Raw genomic sequence first — 16,660 nt, forward strand, 5'->3', positions numbered from 1 at the left:
TATAAGATTTTACCATTACACTTATACGTACAAATATTGATTTTATTATTAAACGATTACTATAATAATTGTTGTGTAAATGTTAATATACATAAATGTTATAAGTTGCTGATAATTATAATTTATAGAAACTCACATATTGTAATAGAAATAGCTAAAACAAAAATAATTCCAAGGAAATTTGAAAATATACATGGATCATACTATATGCAGCAAATCAATAACTTAAAGACACAGCTAAACATTAGTAAGCTTCTCTGAGTATCTGATGGCATCTTTGAGCTTAAATACCAGTTCTTGCAACTGTTGTATTGTACATGAAAATGTTACATGATCTATTGTTTCATGTTTTTTAGTACTAAGTCGCACATGATAAAGAGGAACACCTAGTGAATTGCACGTGTCCAACTGAAAACGACTTTCATGAATAAGAGCAAATAAAGCATCAGTGAATGAAACGATCGGTGTTCTATTCACCGATCAATTACCTTGACACAGTAATCTAAATGCCAGTCTATATCAATAATGTGAGGTGGATTATTGCCTATCAATTCCAACTGAGACTGTATTGCCTTTTTATTATTAATGTATACTTCACATAATTTCGTAATTCTTTTTTCACCAATATATACAAGATTTAAAAAACTTCTTAAGCTTTCTTCATCTAAATCATGTCGGGTAGCCTCTATAAGTAAACATACCACATCAGCAAAAACCTTTTTTGTTAAAATTGGTTTTGCATCAGATGTTTTGATAGTGCCTGAAATTTTATTAGCTTCAATAATTATGTTAATTAATCTTATTTGTATTTGGCAATTACACCAAAACAAATACTCACATTTTATTTCTGTAGGATTTTCATATATATATGAAGTAGCCATTCCTAGAATTTGTAAGAAGTTATCGTCAGTAATAATATTTGTGTTTAGGATATTAGCAAGACCATCAATGGTGTCTTTTGATAATTCCATCATTATATCCTGAAATACTAAATTCACTTAATGATACACTAAAATCAATTGAATAGTATAACTTTCAAATAATTTAGTCGCTTTTATAATATATGTCCATTTGGATGACTTCATTTTTAGAACTATGGAAGATATATAAATATTCAATTAAATTTTAAAATATCGAATAAAAATTTCATAAACACGATATGTGAGGTTATCTTTCATAATTGCCAACTATGTGTGTTATCGATTTTCAATATCTGACCTATTATAATAATAAGCGGTAATAAATTGAATAACTTTAATTTATTTAATGTACTTTGTAAAATATGAATATATCACAGTTAATTTTTATTAGAACCAAGAAGAGTACAGATTCTACGTGTATTTATGTATGTAGTCACAAATATAACATACTTTAATTTTTATTATACTTAAAGTTTTAATAAATATTTGTTATATACATACTTGTATGTAGCATATATATTTGTTGTATAAAAAGAAAAAATATACGTTAATGATAAATTATTATTTATTTTAATCAAAAACTTTTTTCATACGATAGTAGCCACACACATGATATTGAATCTACTACTGTCAAATCTGATAAATCATACTAGAGATGAAGAAATAAGAAGATCACCAATGAACATAGATGAAATTTAGACAAGAGTACGCAATATGAATTATCTGTTTTAGTGTTAGATCTCTTACTATTACTCAGAGAAAACGAGCCGAGATATACATATATAGTTCTTCGGTTCGAATAATCGATTCGATCCAAGTATTCGAAAGATCCGAGCAGCGTGAAAGAATCGAGTAACTTGAACGATCCGAGTAGGTCGTATATCTTTTGTACAAATTAATTAGACCATCGCATTCGCTTAACGCAAGGTATAAACCACGTGTAATGTACGAAAGATGTACGACCTATTCAGATCGTTCGAGTCACTTAAATATTTCAAACCGATCGAGACAATTCGAGCTACTCGATTCTTTCGAGTATTCGGATCGGATCGATTATTCGTACTTACGAACCGAGTATTCGACGGTTGAGACTGTCACCGGATTACAGGGGCACCCCGAGGTCGGTAAGGTAGGTACATACAGTACATTATCAGAAGATTACTTTTTCTCTAATAGTGGATCCGAATATATTTTGCTGATAATAAACATAATTTATTTGACTGTGATCACGGTAAGTGACATGAAAATTTCAAGTAATGTTTGTTACAAGAAAACTCTGTCGAATGATGAATTTTGAGCAATATTGTGTATTTGTTTTAATAATTATGTTGATTCAAGCAATACTTTACAAAATTAAGGAAACGCTTTATCTAAGTAAATAAAAAAATTGAAATTTCTGCAACGATCGATTTATGAAGTCAGAAGCGGAAGAATAAGCGTACGCCTGCGCCACGTCCTGTACGTACTCTGTTATTTCAAGTACTCGTGCGAAGCATACAGTATTAGAAATTAAATATGTAGTTCAATTTTTACCAGATTTTTCGTACAACATCTTAAAAGTGATTGCATAAAACGTTGCACGAAAGATATTAGCAAAAATGCGCAACAATGTAAGGATTACAATAAACGATAGAGTTAATCGAGAGAAAGTGTAATTTGTTATATTATTGCATCTCTATTTGCTCGTTTCGATATTTGTCATTCCATTCTTTCACGTTTCTCATTTATTTCTTTATACGTGCATTTTTAATTTCAAATTGTGATAATAAAACAACAAAAATATTAACATAAAGATATTATTATAAATTGATTCTCTTGTAGGAAGGATCAGTGTTGTACTTGTTACTAGTATTAATCTTATGCGCAGAAGTATGTATGACAAACGCGAGACATTTGATTAAAAAGAGAAATTATAGCGATCAAAGCGTGAGAGGTTATTTGGCAGAGGTAAGGAAACTGTAAACGAACATTTATTATTAAACTGCGGATTTTTATGCATTTATGGGAAATTTTAGAGTGAAAAAATTCAGAGAATGCACGTAATTGATGCAAACGAAATATATGAAATATCCAATAAGTGGAACACTCTCAGGTGATAATATTCGTATATCCTTAACCGGACATTTTCGCGTATACTTCTTGCATGCTTGAGGCTACTTTGTTTTCATTCTGCAGATTTTATATTGCTGTAATTAATCAAAAGCCTGTAATGAGCCATAATGAAAGATACTACACAATATACATCACATATCTAGGCATTTTCAGCGCATAAGCGACAGTAATCCTCAAAACCCTTGAATCTTTTCTAACAATCAGCAAATCAAAAATTGCACCATCTTCGCTCTAACCTTTCTCCTAGCCTTTCAATTGTGTTTACAAAATGAATTTCCAACATGAATTTCCATAGATATTCGCAGTCTATACACTATTATGAATGAGTTATGAACGAATGTCTGTTTCTAGCGGACTTGTTGGTGGAACGAGGTCTGCAAAGAAGAATTTCACAGCAAATTCCGCTGCCGTTGTCCAAGATGGTCCTATTGTCGTGCTCCTGGCAGATATTACGACGCTCATTGTAGTATAACACGTACAGGCTACATTTGGACACAACCAGAAACTTCGTTGACGCTCGAAGTTAATAAATGAGTCCTTTTTGTAAATTCTGCTTTGATCGCACTTATCCAAAGATCAATCAAAAACTAATACAGTAGGATCCCAACTACGTGGGGGATAAGGCTGTTTGGATGAGAGAATTTACGAATAATAGAACAGTAAGTTACTCTCCCGATGTTCATCTTTACGTATGTATTGGAAAAAAAAAAAAAAAAAAAAAAAATAGAAGGGAAGAACATAAATATCAATAATAGCAATAAAAAGAATGAAATTAAATATAATTCGAAGTTGTTTTAGCTGTTAAATCACACAACTTTTTTAGCAGATCTAATTCGGTAAAGTTACATTCCATTTGTGACTGCTACCATCCTAACTCTATCTCTAACGCCTCAAATATGTACTTGGAAACGTTGAGGAATATCATTATATTCATGTTTCATTTCATTGCTCGAAATACACGTAATATTAGTATCGTGGTCAATCGAAGAAGATTCATCACATTGAAACTATTCTATCCGGTCGGCATTATCATAACCTCCATCAGTTTGACAGAAACCTAACTATTATACTAAGAAGAAAATTAATTTGAAAACATTTGAACGTGTTAATGGTAAATCATGTAAAAGTGATATTTTCTAACTTGCTTTCCTTAAAAAATTTCATTATTTAACTCGCCTGTTAAAAGCTTTTATACACAACGACAACTTTCAAACACAACGATCAATTGCATTCAACGACGCTGATTTCCAAGCGAAGCTCGAATGTGAATATATTTATCTTCTACTCTAAATAAAACACTTTACACTGTTGCCGGTTGATTTTGTTAATTCTATATTAGGTGTTTACAGTAATTCTAATAAGTAATGCAATGTTACATATATATTGAATATTATATTTATATTGTATACTATATCGTATTTCGATGAGCAATTTCGTTATGTATTTTAAATTATCTTTCGCATACATTTTATCGAATGTGTATTTTGAGATCAACAGGTGTATGCATATTAGTTACATGTTTAAATCATACACCTATAAGTATCTAAATGTTATAATTCAATTAATTATATTAAAATATGTATTTTTGTTATCCGTAAATTTATTATGAATGTATCCATACTATGGGATAAACTAATTTCAAATATAATTATCAAGCTAGACACAGTTTTAAGTAATGTAATTAAGAAAGGCAAATGAATTAGATAAAAAGATTTATTTATTTACTAATACTCAGTCAAATATTCTTTTAATTTATTTAATTTAGCTATTTAATCGTGACACATAAAACGTATTTTACAAATGTATGCATAGAATGTTTACAATAAAAATTATAATAAAGTACAGTAAAATTTGATGTAAAATGTTTGTCGAATGCATTATCTGATAAATCTTATTCTTTGTTTCGGTTACAATATTAATTATATACATTAATTTATATGCTATTACTTGATTAAAAATGTTTGCATCAGTGTTTAGCACAACGTACTAATTGACTCGAAATAGAGGATGAGAAAACTAAAAATTAATCATCCGATGACTAGAAAGACTCTTACTTTGCAAGAAATTAATAATAAATAGAAATTAATTTACGTAGAATGTAATTTAAACACGATTAAAAATTAATATAAGTTGAATGTATGTACACGTTAAAAATGATAATTAATAATTTAACGTCATATAAATATTAATTTTAAATATTATAAATATGTATATAGTACGTTTCTAAAAATATATAATCTTTTAAATATCAATATCTTTTGATCGTATATGTGTGATAAAAACTGGTACCTACATATATTTTCATGTAACATATGGCAATCTTATTTTTCTAATACATCGTCGAATTACATTATTTTTCACGTTGCATGATCCTTCGTGTGTTCTCTTATATTATTTTTGTGTTTCATATTAGATAATTTACTTTACCATTTATATACAATGAGAACAATACAAAATATTGCTAGTGAATTATTAATCAACGTGACAATATTATTTTAATCGTAATCAGGCAAGATGAAATTGACTGCTTCAGATGATATTGTGAGAGAAGTCATGAATCATAGTGTTCGTTGTTCCAAAGTAGTCAATTTTTTCCTCATACAATTTTTCGTAATACCTTAAAAAATGTATGCACAGGCGTCTTAAGACATTAAAGCAACCGAGACACACTAAACACCCTGTATTAATTAACAATACATCTATCCTTTTCTAGAAAAGTAAATGAGACCTAAATTAATGCTTGAAATAAGTAATATAAGTGATGTAGAAATCAGCTCCTATAAAATATATATTACAGCTTTACACATGATTTCTGTTACGAGTTATTTGAAGTTATTTGAAGAAAAAAAATTGATATACATCAGTTATATGTATAAGAATATACATTTACTCGTATGATCTTTCATTAATCATTCTTATGCATGATATATATTTTTCCATACATTTTATATTATACAATTACATAGCAAAATATTAAATCCTAGAGTAACTGTACTGCGTCATATAATTTGTACTATACCAATGATTAAATAATGAGAATTATTATATACAATTGCACATAATCACGTTAAAGTGGTTAACGATTTTAAAAATATTGAAGATCTGTTTCCATAAATTAGAAATTAGTCACTCTTATTGTATTCAATTCCGTGTTTACTAGATATTTTTTAATATTTTTTGGTATTTTTGTTGGAAATACGAGATCTCTTAGACCTTATGTCCTTTTTTGATAGAGTTTCATAGACTTATGTTTTTCGATTCACGATAAATCATATAAGTTTAAAAATTTGAACTTTACAAATATTTTGAAATTTAAAATAAAAATGTAATTATTCATCTATAAAAAAAATGTTTTTAATTTAACATACGAGCGTGATAATATTATTGTAATATATTTCAAAATGCAACTCGAGGAGTTCCGCATAATATGACCTTATTATCTCTACTACCGCATGGCAGTAGGCCATTACCTAATCAACGATCGAACTAGTAAATGCCGTTACGTAGCATTTTATAATTGTCCCTTTACATCAGGACTTCTTAAACTATGGATCGCAACCCCATATGAAATTGTGTAACAGAATTATGGGGTGTCGTGAAAATTTTCGAGATCGTGAATGCGAAAAGTTTAAGAAGCGCTGTTTTAGGCTCATAAATAGATTGCCTATTCCTTTTTACACATTCGCTCTAAATTTAATAGCTGTATCTTTATAATTGACGAGGTTACAGTAAATTTTGTAAATCGATATGAATCGTTCGGTAGCAGAGTCAAAGTAGTTAAATATAATTTTTCTCTTTATTCTTTTTTTCATTGTCTGTTCATTTAGATCGTCATAACTATTATATCTATTATTACGTCAAAATTCAAATTCTATTACAGGTAAAAAAAAAGCCTCGATAATCAATCCTTGGTTATATCTTGAGAGACATTAATGTACCTTGTTACAAGTTTAACAATTTTCTAAAATCATTACTTTGTAATAACAAGAAATATAATTATATTTAAAGAAATAATATTAAGATATTTAAAATACCTTAAATTAAATAATGAAATCTAAATGTTCGCGTGCTATTAAGCTAGCGAATGATATAAACGAAAACGTTAAACTAAAAAAATTATAGAAATTATAGTAGAAATAAATAAGAATAATTTTATGAATAAGAAAAATTTCTAGTCGATATATTCATCGTCATCATCGTCAACAAATTTGATATTTTGATCATAAAAAGACCCCTGCTTTAGGCAAAATGTTTCTATACCATAATCTGGATTTTGAACATTTAAAGAGGCATCGATATCTCTGCTATTTAATTTTCGTACTTGAGAAAAGCTTTTTAAAGGGCTCCCTGATAATTCTGTCATAGGAATATTTACTGTGTCCTTTATGTTTGTAATTGATTGAGTGCATTCCATTAACTCTTTATATTTACAAGACATATTTGTTATATCCTCGTCTTGATTGTTAGAAATTTTTTTTTGATTACAATTCTGCTTTATCTTTGAAAGATCTTTTTGTAAAATTCTGTTTGGCGTAGAACATAGTTTTCCTTTATTATTTTCATCGTTATTCAGCATATTTATTGGGCTTCCAAGAAGGCTTTTAGAAGAGTTCGATTCTTCGCTTGATTCTTCGTCTTTGCCTAGACGAACCCTATGAGGAGCAAAGGACATTAATATAGAAACGACTGTTTTAAAAATAATTTAAGAGATATGAAATATTTGAAAATGTATATTCTATTCTTCTTAGTTATTATGCATCATCGTAACATATGAATACAGCAAAGCCCTCGTGTCAGTTTTCTTAATCGTCGGGGTTTCATGAGTTACTTTGATTCACGTGTGGATTAGCGTGGGGAAAAAAATTATCATAATGTTAAATATGTTCGTAAATAAATGAAATAGAATTGAAAAATTATGAAATATAATAAAAAATCATATAAATTTATGTATGCATTTACAAAATATTTAAAGGCGCAAAAATATATGGAATGTATAATAAGCGAAAGAGACGTAAGAAACGATGTAAGATCGTAAAATCAGTAAAGTCAGTATTTAAAATTAACAACTTTCGATAGCTATAAGTGATTTGAGGAGATGTATTAAGGGTCATATGGACCTATACATAGTATAGAGTTTCGTTCAGGGCCGTACGATGTCAATTCAGAAACACTTTTTTCTTCGTTACAAGTTTCTTCCTAAGAAAACTTGTCCCCTTGTAAAGTTATAATACCAATCGTAATAAGTTATAGTAAAGGGATTATACTCACCGAGAGGAGTAAAAAATGTCTAATCAACATACATACGTATATCGGAGCAGGTCCTAAAATCAATCCTTCCAATGTCGATGAAGCGAAATGATGTTATTGCGAATTCAATCAAGCATAATAAATAAATGGTAACTTGAGGCAATGATAGAACGCGAAATCGAAAAATTTCACATTGAAAGGACTGATTTTAGGGATTTACATATGTTTAATACCACCGATAGTTATATAAATTACGTACTATTACGGACTTACCTCCGGTTCGAAATAACACAGTATTGTTTATGTTCGAGGATACCAGATACAGATTCCATGCTTACTTTAATACTAGAATCTTCTAGAAGTTTTTGGACAGGAAGTAATTTTTCAAATGTTCTTGTTCTGAAAGTTTCAGAGATTTCACTCCTAATTAATTTCCATAATCCAAATTTTAGCAATAGTCTTTTTTCTTTTTAGAAATATTTTTCATTATTAATATAAGACTAGTTGAACAGTTTTATAATTTAATGCATAAAATTAATCCATAAAAATATTATATCTGTAAGTCATTTGCAAAGTAATAATAGGTATATGTTTTTAATATTTACCCTTGTTCCAATTCAAATCCAAAGTCTTCAAAACTAGAAAGTTTCATTCTTCTATATTCGGAAGGTGTTAATGCAGCACCTTCAGTCTCAAGAGCCAAAATAGAATTTCTCTTGCTTCTGTTGATAAACAATAACATGTAATTATGTAATTAATAATATTACTGCTAAATTAAAAAAAAAAAAAAAAAAAAAAGGTCACTAGTTACCCTAAGAGAAGATCTTCTGTGTCTAGATGTAAATCCTCGATTGGTGGAATCCAAACTAAAAAAGCAGGATCCATTCCTAAGTAAGATCCTGGAACAGCACTAGCATTTGCTACATTGTAATCATAATAATCCAGTTCGAGTTCTGAATCAGGATTTGTTAGACTAAATTCTGATCCTGGACCTTGTAGAAGTTTTTCACGATTTCTTCTTTCCTTCGTTTCTTTCCCACTTACTAAAATTGATGGACTTGAAATAACACTTTCAGGTGAAGATTCCTATGTGTTAAGAAAGATACAAAATACAATGAACATTACACATATGATTTTCCTTTAAATTTTATAATTTCTTAGATAAAGAAATATTTACTTTTCCTTCTGAATAACTAATATCATTATTTTGATAAATTTTTGAGATGCTATTACTTTTATTATCTTTTAAGTTACCATTTTCCATTTTTAATACTTTCTCTTCTGAACCATCGTAATCTATTGTTTGTAACCTATATAATATATCAATAATATTGTAATTAAATTGCAATCTTTTAAATCTCTGTTATATCAAATAAAATACACAATAAACTCACTTTACGGGATAAGCATATTTAACTTCTGGTTTATGATACACAAGAATACTGGAAGCTGATAATAATTTATCACAGTTTGATTTTATTGATGTGATTGTTTTGTCAGAAGAACTTTCCAACGTGCTATTTAATTTTAATGTACTAGAACTCAATGTAGATTCATCCTTGCACCTACATTGGGAAGATATTTATATAATAATAGAATTTAAATATGATCTTTTTTATTGTAGAACAGTTTTTACAATTTTCTAGAATTTTAAAATAATATTATTCTTACCCTGTTAAGGTTTCGATACTATGGTAGTGGTCTTCTGTATTACTTAAAGTCTCCTTTGGAGCAGATTTAGTGGTTGTTTCTATCATAGAGATAACCTCGGAAATGATTGTACTTGTAGATAGAAATTTTGATCGATCAGGCATTAGTTCTGATTACAAAAAAAAAAAACAATATATATATATATATATATATATATATAATTACAATACGATTAAATTAAAAAATATATATAAATGATGAAAAATAATCATAATATTGATACCTGAAACATCATTTAGACTGTCCAAATCCTCAGCAATACGATACTTTCTATACTTTATAATAAATTGTAACGTCAAGAAAATAGAAACTATAAATATGAGTATCAAAAGCAAGGCAGTTGCTAAATGTGCTGGTTTCCAAAAGATCCATTCTTCTTCAACGTTCGTTGAATTTGTTTCAAAAGGCACAGTGGTGGTGGTTCTATTTCTTTTTAGATACTTTTTATCTATAAAGACGAGGTGTTGCAATTAACTATTTTTAAATAATCTACTTTAAAAAAGAATGCAATGTTTTAAATTACTATGAAAAACATGATTCTGTAATAATTATTTTTACCTAGTACAGCTGCATGAGCAAGAAAACCACCGATACAAGCATCTCCTGATGCTACAAGTTCATCACTAAAAAATTCCAGTAATAAATTTTGCCCAGAGCTGATGAGTGTTTTCACAGTAAATTGCATTTTATCATATGTAACATCGATTAAGAGATCTGCATTTAAGGAATTCCCATCCCGAACACGAAAATACTGTCCTGGGCAAGGAAATTTTAATTGATCTAAATGTAATCCAATTATAAAATTCGCCTGCGCCTAGACAAATTAAATCACACTGTAGACTATTGATGTTATTATCTGCGGTAATAATTTATTATTTATTTATTTATTATATTGATTATTTATTTTCTTATTAGTTATTTAGTATTACCTGCAGAAGCCAGAATGATCGGCCAGGACAAGCTTGAGTATTAGCTCCAAGGATTTTCCTGTAAGGTTGATGCTTTAATACAATACGACATCCACATCGACACTGTAATCCAATGTCAGCTAAAATTTCCGGCTTTGTTGCAGCCAAAACTGCACTATCGCATATCGAATTCTGAATTCGATTATGCCATTCTTCATTTTTAGAGGATGCTTCCCAAAATATTTTGCCGCAGAATTCAGTTTCTATTGCCTTTCCCTATCGTTTGATAAATAAATGTTAACTTTAGTGATTTTGTCATCGCTATTAAGAAATTGAACATACGTGTATAATAATTATTTATTTGGATTTCTAATTAACCATGTAATCGTACTAGCAACATTAATCGAATCTTGCATTAATAAATAGATATTTACCTGGCAAAATCTTGCTCCATATTTCGGAGGTGGAGTGTCACAAAAGCGATATCGATTTCGAATTCCTCCAAAACACGAGCTACTGCATGGGCTCCATGGACTCCAAGGTCCCCAACCAGCAGCATCACTTTCTAGATATAGCAATATTGAGCAAAAATGAAATATTAAAGAAATAACTTGTACGTTTCTAATATTTATACATGATAAAATGTATTATTAAGATGCAGTATAATGTATGCTTTCAGGACTTTGTACGTAACTTTGACAATCTTAATTACTCTCTTAGTTGTCATGATAAAAAAAAAAAAATTAAGCTACAGGAGTGAATATCATCTCAGGGAAATATCTTCTGATATTTTAATAATAATAATAATAATAATAATAATAATAATAATAACGTTTTTTAAACGAAATAACATATTTTATCCTTTATTATTAAAATGATGAGATTAAAACACGTTCAACGGTATGCCATACTGTGACCTTGAAATGACCTGGACCGAGAATTTCGCAAGTAAATGACTGAGGTGGAAGCTGACGAAAAATGAATTGCAGAAACAAAATCGTACTATTTATTATTTTAACGCGTGCTTGATGTTCCGATAACGGCAGCAGGTATAACAATGCGTATTTCCGACGCTTGTAAAAGCATATTTTCGGATACAATAAACAGAGTTGGGCATGCATTAGTTTTACGCCTAAATAAGTTTATTGAGCTTAGGGTACTTGCTATGAAACATCCTGCGTATGTACGTAAAGATAGATATAGTGTTAATATCATACATGTATTGTGAAAAGCTTGAATGTACCTTGGAGAGGGAAGGTGGGTATGCAGGACATATTAACATCCCCCATAGCACCTGTGACCGCCTGGCTAACATAGACGAAACAATATTCGACAAATTTTTCTGTGAAAAGGTCACAATCGAAAGCCAAGGAATGCTTGCCAGGTATTGATCTAGATTCGGTAATATAATGAAGACTGGAGGGTGAAGCAACGGAAGTAACATCAGCTTTCAAACGACCATAAACACGAACACGATCACCTTCTAGTCGACACGCAGGATATTCGAAAAGGACGGCTACACCTCCTGACCCTTCACAAGGATATATCGATCTTGCATGAACCGTAAGTTTAAATTCTTCAGACCATTTCACCTGTATTTCAAACGTAAAGTAAATAGAAATTTATAGAAAAATATTTATATACATTATTGTTTCTAATATGTTATTTATTAATGCACTGTTAATATAAGTCACGAAAACAAATTTTCTATTATTGTTTGAAGGATTTTATTATATGATGTGAATATTTGGATTGGAATAAAATACACCTTCGTGCTAATTACCTTAAAGTACACGCTAGTATTTGGTGCTGTGGGATTGGTATTCGAAGCTTTTAATCTTACAGCATAATTACCAGGTAATCCGAGCAATTCACATCGGAAAAAAATAGTCTTTGTTGGTAAAAAATCTCTTATTTCTTCGTAATATAATATCTGAAAATATAGCACGAAATTTACAAATAACATAATAATAACTGTTTTATTAATAATGTAACTGTTTTAGAGATGATGATGATAATAATAATAGTCTTTAAAATGTGAATAGAAATAGGTAAAAACAAAGTTGTAGAAAGATTGTTCATTTACTTGAATATAAGTATTATTCTGCAAATAACAAGCAGTTACACTAGATCCGCAATATATTAGTTGTAGGATGTAAACAGCTACAGGAACATTGTCAGATGGGCCGCAGTTTACTCCATCGTATCTTATTGTGGCTTTGACAGGCTTATCTGGGTAAGTAGTAATTTGCTGAGATTCTAAGAAGATTGTTGGTAGTGGCCACTTTACATCTAATATTTTACTTGTCTACGAGCATAAATGTGTATCATTACCATATTAATGCAAATATGCTATGATCATATTATAGAAGATGTAATAAAAAGTACATTGAATATTAACGATATTATAGAGAAAATTCTATAAGTATAAATGAGAAACAATAACAACCTGATGAAGAGTGGCAACAGGCACTGTTGAATTTTCATACTTATATTCAACTCGTAGGGCGTAAACACCGCCACGAGTAAAATACCCGCAGGGAATGATGATTGAAATGGTTTCATTTCCCGAAGGCAACTGTTCTAGTCGAATTTCACCTATTAATTCTGATATGTCTTCAAAAAGGTACAGTACTCTGTGAACAATATAAAAAGCATGTAACGGTTAGTTTGTAGATCGTACGGTCAAAGGGTAATCGTTTAAAACATTAAAATATTCGATCACTCTTAGAAACACTCTTAGAAACTATAGAAAAAATCTATATATACATTGTACAAAATGTTTTGGGTTTTCATTAGTACCGTAACGAGACACGACTATCGTTATTATCTTGGTAAAATTTGAAACGGATCTAAAAATATACGTGGAGGGTTGGGAAATTCAACATTCTCTGAAAATAAGTTACGTGGTATAGAAATTAATCTGTATATCTGTATACCTGTATTAATCGTATACGGGGTGTATTATGACATGTGGGACCTACTCTAGAAGTAGACAGAAGGCACGAAAGAAGGCAATGAGAGAAGTTCATATGAACATGTGTTCTATTTGACTTTCAATATTTTTCCAACGTTGTTTCAAATTTATAGCCATTTTTGCGTTCCAATAATCCGCAACTGGCTATCTTCATAGGAGGTGCTCGAAACGGCTACTCCCTCGGCTGTATTGTCCGATATACATCTGAAATTTTTTAAATATTGCAAAATTCTTTGATACGACGAGTGCAAACATACGCACAGGCCATCTTCTATGAAGGGGCACATGTTCATACGAACATTTCTCACTGTTCTTATGCCTCTTGTCCATTCCTGAAGAAATAGGTCCGACATATTATGATACATCCTGTATACGTATTTTCTAGGTGGTTTCAAATTTTGCTATTATAAAAATGATAGCCCTGTCTCGTTACAGTGCTAATGAAATTTCAAAAAATGTCGTAGAACGTATTCATGAAAAAATTCTATAGTAACTTCTCGAATATTTTACATTCTAACAGTAATTTTCAATAGCTTGCAACAAGGCGCAAACTAGCTTACCTCAGTAGAAAAAATTGATTAGAAATATTTTCATGTGATTTCGAATCTGTATTTTCTTCTTCTTTGAATCCATATTTGTACTTTGTTTTTTCTAACGTTTCAGTCGACTTTGTAACAGATATTGTAAGGTCTCCCGAAAGGGCGACGTGAGAAGAGGGAGAATCAATTTTCAATGCAACAAACTCATCTTCATCCTTTATCATTGATCTAGTAATATCTAAATTTTTTATTTTATTATTATTAATTATCTAATGATTTGTATTTAACACATATTCACATTAATGAAGTATACAATTAAATGGTAGATAACATTTTCATTTATCCGTATGTATGTCTTTCCATAACAATTTCAATGTGAAAAGTAATGAAATAAAAAATTTACCGAATTCAAGGAGGATGGTAACTAGTATTCCAAGGAAGAGCCATTTAAATTTCAAATTCATATCCAATCCGTCATCCGTGTTCAATTTCTAAACAACCGCAGACAAGTAAATATAACATTTAAACTAACAAATTGGAAAATTATTTTTACTTCGTCATTTTTACTTACTTTTAACTTTATAAATATTCTCAATGAACAATAATAAAAAGTCAGATATAATTTCTAATGTCACAGTCAATTAATTTTAAAAACATCGTGATATTTATAAACTTACAATTTTCTGGTTTATCTGGATGCGAACATTCTCCTCGTGAATAATTTTTCTCGCATTGAGAGGAGGAGAGTCATAAATGTGCTGTTGGTGGAGGATGCACCACTGCAATTTGCAGGAATCGATATCGAAGGACTTATGTACACCGCGAACTTTCACTATTCACTTCCCCAACATTTTTACACCTTCGCAATTTAGGAAAATGCTTGACAATACATTGTCTTTATTATCATTAACCATAATGTTAAGCATTAACATCATAATCTGTCTTATATATGTTTCCAAACTAAAACAATAACGATAAGATTAAAGATTCAACAACTATCACGATACAGTTGCAATTTAATAAATAAATTAAAAGAAGTTCAAACATGGACTGTAATATTCAAAGTTACACAAACATTTTACATTATTTTTTAGTAAAAATTACATATTACGGTTAACATATTTCTCAGCAAAACATTTTTGTACTTCACTGTAAACAATCTTTCATTTCAAATGCTCGCACGACGTTCTCATTAATACAATGAAACAGTCATACACAATAATGTATTAATCATAAGCAGAAAAAATCTATAGCAGACTGAATGAAAGAAATGTAAAAGGAATTTTAATCGAGAAAATGTAAGGGTAAAAACACGAACGACCCATACGCGGTTCATAAGGCAACTAAACTGTCGGGGTCGACGGCCAGTTCTCTCTCCCTTATTCGTCGGCCCACCCCACTACAAAGGTCGTCCTTTAGGGAAAGAACTCTGACAGAATATCGACTTTAATCAATGAAGGGATTATATTGACCTAAAGCCTGCTAAACGAAAGAGTGCTGTTTATATTATATTTGCATTATATATAATATAATATAATATAATATATATATATATATAGCATATTATAAGTGCAATTGGTGTAACGTTAATATGTACCTATTAAAAAAGAATCGACTGTTTATTAAAAAAGACTTCTATTTTTAAAGATTATAGTTTTCATATTTTTTAGTTTTAGCTATTTTCACTGTACTGCATACCTACGTATGTATACATATATCTTACAAATATGTTAATTCGGTAAATATATGCACATAGTCAATGTATATTTACTAATTTCATACCTAAATAAATACAATCACAAGCAATGAAACTTTAAGTAGAAGTATCCTGGATTGTTTAAGGATTAAGCGAGTGATTGCATAGTCAATGCATACATCTCAATTTTGCGCATTTTTATTATATGGCATAGCTATACATAACATATAAAAATTTTTAATCTTCATTGTATTGCTTATATCCTATGAAAATATTTAATATTTGTTTGAAAATCATTTTCTTAAGGATTAATATAATTTTAAACTATTGACAAAATGTCATCATGGCTATTTTTAATGTTATTATTCTTTTATTCTGTTATTATTTTAAATTTATAAATCTCGATATCCTAATTATTTTATTTTGAATAAAATTACTATAATCGATGTTATTAAAGTAAAATTGACTATTACCTCTTACCGCACTCTTGCAGTACGTTGAACTCTTATTATTTTATTGTCTATTTATGATATAATGACATATCACTTATC

At 29.5% G+C, this 16,660-nt stretch overlaps 3 protein-coding genes and 1 long non-coding RNA gene across 14 annotated transcripts; 2 read left to right on the forward strand and 2 right to left on the reverse strand.

Moving 5' to 3' along the window:
• Positions 1–21: 21 nt before the first annotated feature.
• On the reverse strand, positions 22–1,901 carry LOC100649156 (COMM domain-containing protein 3). Of its 5 annotated transcripts, none has more exons than XM_003402037.4 (4): positions 1,668–1,901; positions 839–980; positions 489–760; positions 22–408 (listed from the first exon to the last, which is right to left on the reverse strand). In XM_003402037.4, exons 2-4 carry the CDS (start codon positions 972–974, stop codon positions 238–240), a joined length of 579 nt encoding a protein of 192 aa, XP_003402085.1. In that variant the 5' UTR covers positions 975–980; positions 1,668–1,901; the 3' UTR covers positions 22–237. The 5 variants fall into 5 exon arrangements, with proteins under 5 accessions (XP_003402085.1, XP_012173363.1, XP_012173361.1 ...); XM_012317973.3 differs by having other exon boundaries at positions 839–988; XM_012317971.3 differs by lacking the exon at positions 1,668–1,901 and adding an exon at positions 1,422–1,661.
• A 483-nt stretch (positions 1,902–2,384) lies between these two features.
• Positions 2,385–3,766, forward strand: LOC100649519. Of its 2 annotated transcripts, XM_048413938.1 has the most exons (4): positions 2,385–2,530; positions 2,742–2,867; positions 2,936–3,012; positions 3,384–3,608. In XM_048413938.1, exons 1-4 carry the CDS (start codon positions 2,519–2,521, stop codon positions 3,502–3,504), a joined length of 336 nt encoding a protein of 111 aa, XP_048269895.1. In that variant the 5' UTR covers positions 2,385–2,518; the 3' UTR covers positions 3,505–3,608. The 2 variants fall into 2 exon arrangements, with proteins under 2 accessions (XP_048269895.1, XP_020723088.1); XM_020867429.2 differs by lacking the exon at positions 2,936–3,012 and having other exon boundaries at positions 3,384–3,766.
• Positions 3,767–5,399: 1,633 nt separating this feature from the next.
• Positions 5,400–15,918, reverse strand: LOC100648612. Of its 6 annotated transcripts, none has more exons than XM_048413934.1 (19): positions 15,518–15,918; positions 15,091–15,373; positions 14,817–14,904; positions 14,435–14,651; positions 13,347–13,533; positions 12,984–13,205; positions 12,681–12,830; positions 12,141–12,489; positions 11,332–11,462; positions 10,919–11,173; positions 10,548–10,803; positions 10,213–10,437; positions 9,951–10,098; positions 9,674–9,844; positions 9,457–9,589; positions 9,091–9,365; positions 8,885–9,001; positions 8,553–8,678; positions 5,400–7,684 (listed from the first exon to the last, which is right to left on the reverse strand). In XM_048413934.1, exons 3-19 carry the CDS (start codon positions 14,875–14,877, stop codon positions 7,204–7,206), a joined length of 3,504 nt encoding a protein of 1,167 aa, XP_048269891.1. In that variant the 5' UTR covers positions 14,878–14,904; positions 15,091–15,373; positions 15,518–15,918; the 3' UTR covers positions 5,400–7,203. The 6 variants fall into 6 exon arrangements, with proteins under 6 accessions (XP_048269891.1, XP_048269890.1, XP_048269894.1 ...); XM_048413933.1 differs by having other exon boundaries at positions 15,489–15,918; XM_048413937.1 differs by having other exon boundaries at positions 12,378–12,489; positions 15,091–15,918.
• On the forward strand, positions 12,330–12,771 carry LOC125386801. Its single transcript, XR_007227217.1, has 2 exons — positions 12,330–12,460; positions 12,621–12,771. It is a non-coding gene; the product is annotated as an uncharacterized LOC125386801 (long non-coding RNA).
• Positions 15,919–16,660: the final 742 nt, after the last annotated feature.

Source organism: Bombus terrestris, chromosome 17, assembly GCF_910591885.1.
Source record: "Bombus terrestris chromosome 17, iyBomTerr1.2, whole genome shotgun sequence".
NCBI classification, from domain to species: domain Eukaryota; kingdom Metazoa; phylum Arthropoda; class Insecta; order Hymenoptera; family Apidae; genus Bombus; species Bombus terrestris.

Excerpts from the sequence above, each read along its gene's own strand:
- LOC100649156 (XM_003402035.3), bottom strand. Across the intron at positions 761-838 it reads AAATCCTACAGAAATAAAAT|GCACTATCAAAACATCTGAT; the intron begins GTGAGTATTTGT and ends ATAAAATTTCAG. Across the intron at positions 409-488 it reads ATTTAGATTACTGTGTCAAG|TTGGACACGTGCAATTCACT; the intron begins GTAATTGATCGG and ends AGTCGTTTTCAG.
- LOC100649519 (XM_048413938.1), top strand. Across the intron at positions 2,868-2,935 it reads TGAGAGGTTATTTGGCAGAG|AGTGAAAAAATTCAGAGAAT; the intron begins GTAAGGAAACTG and ends GGGAAATTTTAG. Across the intron at positions 3,013-3,383 it reads AATAAGTGGAACACTCTCAG|CGGACTTGTTGGTGGAACGA; the intron begins GTGATAATATTC and ends GTCTGTTTCTAG.
- LOC100648612 (XM_048413934.1), bottom strand. The coding sequence starts at position 14,877 with ATGAATTTGAAATTTAAATGGCTCTTCCTTGGAATACTAGTTACCATC. Across the intron at positions 13,206-13,346 it reads CTGTTGCCACTCTTCATCAG|ACAAGTAAAATATTAGATGT; the intron begins GTTGTTATTGTT and ends TTATGCTCGTAG. Across the intron at positions 9,366-9,456 it reads TTAGTTATTCAGAAGGAAAA|GAATCTTCACCTGAAAGTGT; the intron begins GTAAATATTTCT and ends CTTAACACATAG.